This window comes from Eucalyptus grandis, chromosome 8 (genome assembly GCF_016545825.1).
Source record: "Eucalyptus grandis isolate ANBG69807.140 chromosome 8, ASM1654582v1, whole genome shotgun sequence".
NCBI classification, from domain to species: Eukaryota; Viridiplantae; Streptophyta; class Magnoliopsida; order Myrtales; family Myrtaceae; genus Eucalyptus; species Eucalyptus grandis.
This window is the reverse complement of record NC_052619.1, coordinates 27309880-27320805: the sequence shown is the minus strand read 5'-3', so window position 1 is coordinate 27320805 and position 10926 is coordinate 27309880. Positions and strand designations below refer to the sequence as shown.

Genomic DNA, 10926 nt, shown 5'->3' with positions numbered 1-10926 from the left:
GAAAAATTGATGGAAAAGAGAACAACATATATGAGAAATCAATTGTCCTAATCGGACCCCACTGTCTAATGTTCATTTTTATGTGTTCACTTTAGACATTGCTGATTCTTCAATAAAAACTGTCCTAATTAAACTCCAACTTACTTGCAACAAACTTAACATTATTAACATATAAAAAAAAAGAAAAAAAACTTGTACTTGCCCTTAAATTAATGGAAAATTGAAAAGGAAAGTCCATTGCATGTCCTCTCCACAGGTTAGCCTCATCCAAACCTCCTGCACCTTTTATGTCCGCTCAAACTTTCTTTTAAAGGAGAATCTCAAATCTGATAGTCTCTATAGTTAACTTAAATCAAACTGTCCCAAGTAATATGTATATGGCAGTTGACACGTGTCACAAAGCAAGGCAGGTAGCACGACGGTCCTCTATCAAAATAGCAACTCTTGTACGTCTTCTCCCTCAAGGTTAGTAGATTATATTATGTGGTGATGTTCAAATCGATTAGGGTCAGCAATTATTCTATATCAAAGTTCATGAAAATCCAACAGGATCTGATTTTCAAAAGAGAGGCTCTTGGGCTTTTCATGCCATTTTGTTTTGTTTCTTGCTACCTTTTTTCACCTTTTTTATTATTATTATTGTTTGATAACTTTGATTTGATCGATTGATGCTGCTTGTCTTCTTTTATATCAAAGTAAGATTTTGGCTCCAGGGATGAATTAATTCCTTAGAACTTTTATCCGTTATACTACAAAATGATGTTAGACTTTTTAAAATTAACTCACAAAATCTTTATATCAAGTAATCTAAATATTTTTATATAACTATTTAATATAATCAATTTATTTAATTGTCTACTCATAATCTCTCGCTTTTTTTTTTTTTTTTACAGCTGTTGTTTGAATTTGCAGCATCATGGCTATAATCACGAGACTTTGGCCACAACAATGATTAGAGATATTCTCACCTATGGATATAGACAAATAGAATTGGTTCATATTATACCGCACTTGCAAAAGACTTACTTAATCTAACTCTACAATAACAAATGCCTAAGAGTGAGAACGACCTTATGTTGAATTATTGAATTATTGTCATTCTCTAGATTTATCCTGATCCGTATAGATGATCTAGTATTATAAGGGTGTCGGTTGTTATGATGAACCGCACCATCAAGAACTACGTGTCCTCTTCAAGCTTTCATCTCGTTGCTCCATTCTGGTTTTTTTCCATCTCGTCTTCCACTTTGGCTTCACCCATGGACCGGCTCAATTCCCTTTACCCACCTTCGTTACTTCCTAGAACAAAGGGTTTCCTGTCTTCATGCCCATTTTACTGATCATCCTCGCAGGCCGATTATGGATCTCATCTGACTGTTCTCTTCATCTTTCTGTCAAATTTCTCTTCCCATCGTCAAGTTCACACTCAATTGTACTCTTCCCATTTCGTTAACTCTTCTGCATGTCGCTTATCTTCTGTTATTTCACAGTCTACGGCTTCCGTGATTACTTACCTCGTGTGACTGTCACTATGCTCTTTATCCCCAATCTCGGTTTCCCTTCTTTTCGTTGAATGACCTGCACTGGTGGAAATATGGACCCTTCAGCTGAGGGTTCTTCAGGGACAGCCAGTCCTGACCACGGTACTGATGTTCGCCTTGCTGCACTATGTAACAGAATGGGACGACTCTGGTCAGAGCAAACAATTGAAATTTGTGAGGTTGCTGCACCACAGGACAAAGTAGAGGAATGCAAATTGACTCTGGTGGGTAAGATTCTCACTACCCAGACTATTAATTTCCAAGCATTTCAGAATACTATGAAATTAGCTTGGCGTACAGATCACGTAGCTATACATCAGAGTGAAGAAGGTATGTACGTGATCAAATTTAAGTCGGAAGCAGATAAGCAACGGATATTGGATGGTGGTCCTTGGCGATTTACCAATCATTTAGTTATTTTAAAGCCTTGGATTCCTAATACTCCTTTGCATTGCTATAATTTTTCTATGTGCGAGTTCTGGATGCATGTTATTGGACTACCTCTAGAATGGTGTACAGACAGTATGTTACGCAAAGCAGTGCATCGTGTTGGTCGGGTGCTGGCAGTGAAGGTTGAAAAGAATGATGGTTTACCCCTAAAAGCTGGAAGAGTCAGAGTAGAATTAAATTTACAGCAACCTCTCATCCCAGGTCAGCTCATTCAATTGGACGGAAAGACAATATGGTTAGATTTTCGCTACGAGCGACTGTCTCACTACTGTTACCCTTGTGGGGTTATCAGTCATTATGCTACACACTGTACGACTTATCCCTTTGACATTGAAAAAGCTGACAACAAGGACAATCTTTATTATGGAAATTGGCTACGTGCAAAGGTTTGTCAGCACAGTCCATTTTGGAATACCTTTTATGAAACCAAGCTGTCCACTAAGGAGGTTGAGGAAGTCATCCCTGAAACTCCACACTCGCCAACCGATCTCATCCCTGCAAATCAATCAACTATCAATAATCCAAAGGAGGTTTTGCACATACCTGCTGAAGGTCAAATTATAACTGCGGCCGCTTCGCTCCAATGGAAGCCTCTTGGGCAAGCTACCGAGATCCCTATTACAGAAAAATCCCCCACCAAATTAAAACAAGCCGAAACAGGTCCATCAAAATCGAAGAAGCTGAAGCACTCTCACCTACATCCTAAAGCTGGACCCATGAAGAAAGCGAAGCGGTTTGGAAATTCAGATAGGTCTCTCCATATACCTGAGGGTCTCGATGACAACCAACTGCAGGAGACTCCAATCTTTGTTGCTGGCGAATCTAATTGCTAGGCATTGGTGGCTGGCCCTAAACAGCCACCAAGACACAAATGAAGCTTATTAGTTGGAACTGTTAGGGGTTGGGCAATCCCCTGACAGTTCGTGCCTTGAGGGCAATGGTGGCCCAGGAGAAACCAGATGCTTTTTTTTTTTTTATGGAAACTAAAAATCAGGAAATGTTTCTTTAACGGATCCAGAAAAGGTTGCGGTTTTCAATGAGTATGATAGTTAATCCCATCGGTTTTGCTGGCGGTTTAGCCATTTTTTGGAACGACGGGGTTGCTTTAACAGTAGAATGGCATAATTCATCTTTACTGCATATGATGTGTATGGATAATTCGAATGGAGCTATTATGCACCTTACCTGTTTATATGCACCAGCTGTTTTCCATCTCAGACAACACTTATGGGAAGACTTGCGACAACTCAGTAGGTCTAATATGCTACCTTGGGTGTGTATTGGTGATTTTAATGACATCCTCTACCCATGGGAGAAAACAAGCAAGAGACCAGCTGATAAACACCGTATGCAAACCTTTTGTCAGATGGTTAATGACTGTTCTTTGATGGAGGTACCTAGCAAAGGTTGCTGTGGCATCCCAAAATTCAATGACAAGCCATAAGGTGTGTTAAAGTCTCTAATTAGGTGATAAAAATTTCCATGGCTTATGCTTTAGCCATTAGTCTTTTAATTAGATGATTTGTGCATATGATTGTGAAAATTTAAATTTGATAGATTAATAATCTATGCTTGGCCATGTACTTTATAAATTAAATTTCAATAAACAAGATGCCCCCAAGACTTTGGCCAAGATGAAAATTGAAATTTAATAATATTTATAAAAGGATTTCAAAAAAAAAAAAGAAGAGGGTAAAATTTGATTGGGCCTTAAGCCCAAAAGTGGATCTTTAATGGGCCAAGTTGGCTGGCCCATTGAAGCCTACAAGTGGGCTGCCATCGACCAAGAGGGAGGCCCAAGAGTGGCCGGCCCAAAAGCCCAAAGGCCCAAGCCCAAATTCAAAAGCCCATAAGACAAGTGGCACAAAGAAGGGCATGCATTGGCTAGTTAGGAGGCAAGGCAATCATTACAAATGATGAGCTCTAGGGGGATAAAAGGGAAAAGAGAGAGAGGAGTGGCCAGTTACTCCATTCGCCCAAGAGAGTGAGAGAGAGAGGGAGAGTGATCGTGCGAGAGAAAGGGGGAGCGGCCGAGAGGCGAGAGGAGGAGGAATCGCCGTCTGTCCGCCATGTGCCGCCGTGTTCGCCGCCTTACGCCGTCGACTGACCACTCTAGAGGCAAGTGGGAGTCCTCTAGCTTCTCTTGCATGCTTGAATGTTGTTTGCATGTTAAAATTTTTGGTGTTTAAGTGAGAAAAACCGAGGTGTGGTTGGCTTATTTTTGAATCGCGTGACTGTTCTTGCTCGTACCCTGTGAGTCAGAATGTTGTTTGAGCTTTCATGTGTGTTTGGAGTCCGATTTTGGCTTTCATTTCTTCCTGAAAGTTGTAGCTAACATCTTGAAATACAACATACTAAAATTACGTGGAAAATAATGAAGATTTGAGGGGTTAAAGTTTCATCCTACGGAGACCCCAGATCTGGAAAGATTTCACTGACCTTTGGTTGGATTTGTGGTTTCATGTTGGTTTTTGTTGAGAATCTCACTTCGATTTCTTCATGAAAGTTGTAGGGGACATCTTAAAATATAACATACTCAAATTTTAAGTGAAATGGACAAGAATAGTCTAGTAAATCAACTAGATCTTGAAGACGGTGATTCTGGTGATGTATTCCGAGACACCCGAGACTTCATGGACATAGATGATGACTATACTCTGGTTATTTGACTTAGATATCTTCATGAAACTTGTAGATGACATCTTGATGTATAACATATCCAAATTTCAGAGAAAACAAAATAGAACAGGTAGGTTAAAACTCAATATTTCGGAGAAGTATACACTGGACGATGCGGTAATGGATCCAGAAGCTTCGTGACACTGTATAAAATAATCTAAAAAGAATCTGGCTTGGAGTTCTCATGAAAGTTGTACGAAAATTTCTTGGCTATAACTCAGTAAAATTTCATAATTTTTGGAGGCCATATGGATATTTTAATTGAATTTCTTCAAAAACCGTGCGTTCTGGTTTCATCCGAGAATCATAGGATGTTTTGTGAAAATGGTGAGATTGTGTAAAATTCAATTTGGCCATGAATTTTGCATGAAATTGTCATCCTATTGGTTTGTTTGATGATTGCTTGAATTTTTATAATTTTTGGGAATTTATAGATATTAAATTTAATATTTTTGAAAATGACAAAAGCTGAAATTTAAATAGATGAAAAAGGGCATGAAAAATGGATTATTTTATTGGCCATAAATTCCATTAAATTTATTAATAAATAATTATACATTGTTGCATGTATGATAAGGTCTTGGTGTGTGCATGACATTGAATTGTGATGCATGTGTGAATCCTATGCCAAGTATGACTTGTTTGATGTCACGCCATATGCCATGTTAAATTGAGATCAAAATAATGGTAAATGTGGATAATGATAAGTGAGGAGGTGGTTGTGGTGGAGGATAATGCCCGGAATGTATAGAGATGCATTGCCGGATGGCCCTGGGAGATTCAGGATGCCTGGAATGTGGGGGTGCCGGAAGCCTTGTCGGAGATTTCTGCCCGAAGGGAATGCCTCGCGATGCTAGGATTTGGGGTGCAGGATGCCCGGCCAGGGAGTGTAAATGCCGGAAGCCCTGTCGGAGGTTTCTGCCTGAAGGGAATGCCTCGTGATGCCAGTTGGGATGCGAGATGCCCGGAATGTGGGGGGCCGGATGCCCGGTGGCCTGGGATGGCTGAATGCCGGAAGCCTCGGAGGTCTTTGCCTGAGGGGATGATGAAATTGATGATTTGAGGAATGGGTGATGTGGTGATCAAATTGAAAGCTAAAAGTGGAAATTAAACCATGGCATGATATGCATGATGATATGCATGATGATGATGATGATGATGATGATGATATGTGATGAGAAATAATGATGATCACCCATGGCATGACATGCATGATATGCATGATGATGATGATAATGATGATGATATATGATATGCATGATATGCATGATGATGATGATAATGATGATGATATATGATATGCATGATGATGATGATGATATGTGATGAGAAATGATGATGATCACCCATGGCATGACATGCATGATATGCATGATGATGATGATGATGATATGGCATGATGACATGTGTAATGTGATGATGTCATGATGATGATGACATGTATGATGTGATGATGCCATGATGATGATGACATGTATGATGTGATGATAGTATGCGCATGGCTTCAAGGTAAGTAACGCTTGCAATGCACGTATAATTTGCCTGATGCATTGAGTTGTTATTGGATTCATTATCTGCTAAGTGGTTGTACTTACCCCTTTTGGGGACCAACATTTCAGATTAGTAGTATGCCGCTTCCTACCGTCACGCGAGGTGCATTTTATGGGTTACCGTCCGACGTCGAGGTAGAGTGTGAGGAGTTCAGCTGTCCTTCTGTACCTGGACTCACATACATACGTGTGCGCTGTTTTGTTTCGTACGGCATAGGCCTGGCTGGGGGCCCGATTGTCCAGGAGTTTGTCTCCGTCCACGTTCGCCGCGATGGGGTGATGAAAGGGATGTTGCCACCGCCGCCGCCTGACACACCGGACTGGGTGTGAGGCCTGTGCGTGACGAGTAGGGGCTGTTTCTTTTTGGATAGTTAGCCGACACTTATGATGGAGGTTGTGCACAAGTGATGTAGAGGGTCGAGGGTTCTTTTTGAGGTTTTAGGTTGGACATGGCTGAGTCCTAGCTTTTCCTTTTGATGTACCGACCCAAAAGTAGTCCCATCTAGAAAATATATGTAAATAAAGTGTCGTGGCTTATCTATAAAATCATGATAATTAGTGGTGTGTATTTGTATCATGGTTGGTAGGGGGAGAGATGGTGATGTTTTAATTTGCTTCCGCTAGTGAGTCGCGCTGAGACCGTTTTGTTTTTTTTTTTTAAAATGTGTCTATGAATTACAACGCTTCTTCAAAGGAGAAAGGTAATAAGGTGTAACATTGGCGCTGGTGGTGACCTACGAAGGGTTCGGGGTGCCACAGTTGCTCTTTCACATGGACTAACAATCAGAATGGAGATGAATGTGTAAAAGAAAAATTGGACAGGGTATTTTGTACAATGGATTGGCGTCTTACCTTTCCTGCTGCTGAAGCTTTTGCTTTGCCTCCGCTTGGCTCAGATCACTGCCCTCTTCTTCTAACAACTGCAGCTGAACCTGTCAAACGCAGGAAGACCTTTTATTTTGAATCGTTTTGGTTGCAAGATCCAGGGTGTCGTATTATTGTTGCTGCTTCATGGCGGGAATCCCAGATCAAAGGTAAGGACTTACCTCAGAAATTAAAGGCTGTTTCAATGGCTCTCTCTAGCTGGAGTCGCTCCAAATTTTCCCATGGTCATCAACACATCACTTTTCTTAAGGACCAGCTCCAATACCTGCTCAACTAGCCGCATGATCAGTCAAATCAAGATGAGGTTTCTCAGATAAAAGAGCAAATACAGAGATTATGGCAACAGGAGGAACAATATTGGGCCATGCGTTCTAGGCTAAATTGGCTAAGATGGGGAGATAAGAATACTAAATACTTCCATGCAACGACTGTGAATCGACGATAGAAAAATCGAATTAGCATGTTGCAAAATGAGCATCATCAGTGGGTTCGTGATTCTAGCATATTGAAGGACATCACAACTAGTTTTTTCTAGCGGTTGTATCGGTCTGTGGGAAGTAGTGACTATTGGCCTGTTCTTGCGCAATGTCCACCTATGGTCATGGAGGAGATGAATGACGACTTAATAAAGAAAATCACTCCAGAGGAAGTACAACTCGCTGCCTTTCAAATGGGAGCATCAAAGGCTCCAGGACCTGATGGTTTAAACGGTCAGTTTTATCATTCCCATTGGGAGATCTTAAAGGATGATATCTTCCTTTCTGTCAAAGAATTTTTTCGCACTAGAGTTTTGAGGCCTGAATACAACAGAACACTTCTATCTTTGATTCCCAAAACTCCTAATCCAGAAAGGTTAGATCAGTATAGACCTATTAGCCTTTGTAATTTCATATATAAAATCATCTCAAAGGTTTTAGCCAACAGATTAAAGCCTTGTCTACCAAATTTGATTGCACAAGAACAATGTGCTTTTATTAGTGGACGTTAAATCCAGGATAATGTACTTATTGTTCAGGAAATTCTACATCAACTTAAGATTCGAATGAGGAAGAAAAGGTTTCAGGCTATCCTCAAATTGGACATGCTCAAGGCATATGATAGGGTTGAATGAGACTTCCTACAAGACTACCTCACTCACCTTGGCTTTCATGCAAAGTGGGTACGCTGGGTAATGCAGTGTGTTACTACAGTTTCTCTTAGCGTGAAGTTCAATGGCGAACCTCTTCCCTATTTCTACCCAACTAGAGGCTTGAGACAAGGCGATCCCCTCTCGCCATACCTCTTTATCCTGGTTGCAAACGTCTTATCAACTCTTATATTAAATGCAGTAGACATGGGCTCTCTTCGAGGCATAACTCTAAATAGGTGGTGTCCTAATCTATCCCATCCCTTCTTTGCTGATGATGCTATCTTTTTCCTCAATGGTAAATTAATGGAATGTCAGAATTTAGCCAATATTATTCACCAATATTGTCGAGCGACAAGTCAGGAAGTTAATCGAATTTAGCCAATATTATCAACTCTTATATTAAATGCAGTAGACATGGGCTCTCTTCGAGGCATAACTCTAAATAGGTGGTGTCCTAATCTATCCCATCCCTTCTTTGCTAATGATGCTATCTTTTTCCTCGATGGTAAATTAATGGAATGTCAGAATTTAGCCAATATTATTCACCAATATTGTCGAGCGACAAGTCAGGAAGTTAATCGAAATAAATTGGGGATTTTCTTTAACAAAGATTGTCCACACAATCTCCAGGTAAATCTGGCCAGCGAACTACGTGTCCCAATATTGGCCAAAACTGGCAAATATCTTGGTCTTCCATCCGACTGGGGCAAGTCTAACAGGGAGATTTTTTCATGGATCCTGGAAAAAGTTCAATCTAAGCTGCAGAGTTGGAAAGAAAAGCTACTCTCAAAGGGAGGTAAGGAAATCCTGCTTAAATCGGTCGTCCAAGCAATACCACAATACGCCATGTCCATATTTAAGATTCCGCTATCTCTTTGTAAGTCTATTGAACAACAAGTTGCAAGGTTCTGGTGGCACCAAAGTGGTCGCAAATCTGGGGTCCACTGGAAGAACTGGGATATTCTTAAAACTAGAAAGGACCATGGTGGAATGGGTTTCCGAGACCTTGTTGCGTTTAATAAAGCTCTCCTAGGAAAACAGGCTTGGCGTTTAATTCACGAACCTCTTACCTTATGGGGCAGACTTTTTAAAGGATTATATTTCCATTCTTCGGATTTCTTGAGGGCTGAAAAAGGATTAAGACCGTCATGGGGGTGGAATAGTCTTTTAATTGGGCGAGATTCTATTTCAAATAATGTCCAATGGTCGGTCGGCAATGGTCAGAAGATTAACATTAGAGAGGACAAGTGGATCTCGAGTGGTGTTATAGGAGGTCCAGCTCCTAGAGGAGAAGCAACGAAGGTAGCATATTTTATTCTACTAGCTCAGGATGCATGGAACGAACCCCTCCTTCGACAAAGCTTTGATCCCCAGATTGTAAGTGAAATTCTGTCTTTACCAATTCGACCTTCCTATATTTCTGATTTGCTTATCTGGAAGGGTCAGCTAAATGGTAAATATACGGTTAAGAGTGCCTATAATTACATCAAAGATCATACTTCCAGTGATAACTCTAAGATGCCCTCTTCATCCTACCAACCTCCTAAGAAGTTATGGTCATCTATTTGGCATTTACAAAGCCCCCCGAAGGTCCGCATTTTCATGTGGTCTCTCTGTCAAAATGCCCTGCCTACAAAAGACAACCTTTTCCACCGGCATATCATCCCCGACCCCATTTGTCCTATGTGTACAAATCAACTTCCCGAAACAGCAGAACATATCTTCCTTTTCTGCCCTAGAACAAAGTCTATCTGGTCGCATCCGCAGATAAATCTAGCAACCATAATGTCTACAGCTACTCGAATAGATAAATGCATTGCAGACTTCCTAGAGAACAGTAATGACTTACGTGGGCTGGAGATGGTGGCTTCTATTCTCTGTCATCTATGGAAGAGCAGGAATGATTTTGTTTTCCGTCAACAAAGCCTAACAGTTGAACAGGTGGTGCAATTGGCTCTTGCGGATGTTAGATCATCTTCTCTCTGCCATCAAACGTTCGCGACTCGAAGGAGGACACAATCCGATTCTAACCAGCAGTGGCATCCACCAGATCTGGGTGTTCTTAAAATAAATATTGATGGAGCGTACCCGACCTCCCCACAGTAAGGAGCGATCGCCTGTGTGTGTCGCAACTCTGCGGGTCGCCTCATCACTAGATTTACAGAAACCATCAATGCCTCTTCTGCCCTACAATCAGAGATTCAAGCGCTGGTTCATACCTTAAATTTTCTGCTGCAGAAAGGACTGGATAAAGATCATTTGTTGCTGGAGTCCGATTGCTCAGTGATGGTGGATGCTGTGCACAACCCTCTTTCGTTTCCATGGCAACAGCGCTCTCTGTTTGTAGAAGCTAGGGCACTTTTGCCCTCTTTTCCTTCTCTTCGCATTTGATACCGTAGACGGGCCGCGAATTTCATAGCTGATTGGCTTGCTAAGTCCCATGGGCTTTCTATGCTTCCCCAGAATTGGCCCGTTTCTCCCCCTTCCCATCTTTTAGATCTTTTGTACTCCGAAGCTTTGTCTAGCCGTTGTAATTCTGGCACTTAATCTATAATATCGCTGTTTTAGACCCAAAAAAAAAACTCACTTTATATTAACTTTGTTTGTTTGTTTGTCAAGAATTTTCATCTTTTGCATTAGGCAAACACAGTGCGCCCAACATGCATTCTATATCAACACGCACACACAGATA

General features: G+C 41.0%; 1 protein-coding gene across 1 annotated transcript; it reads left to right on the top strand.

Moving 5' to 3' along the window:
• The first annotated feature begins 1573 nt into the window (after positions 1 to 1573).
• LOC120287108 lies at positions 1574 to 2824 on the top strand. The gene has a single exon (XM_039299794.1). It carries the CDS (start codon positions 1574 to 1576, stop codon positions 2822 to 2824), a length of 1251 nt encoding a protein of 416 aa, XP_039155728.1.
• Positions 2825 to 10926: the final 8102 nt, after the last annotated feature.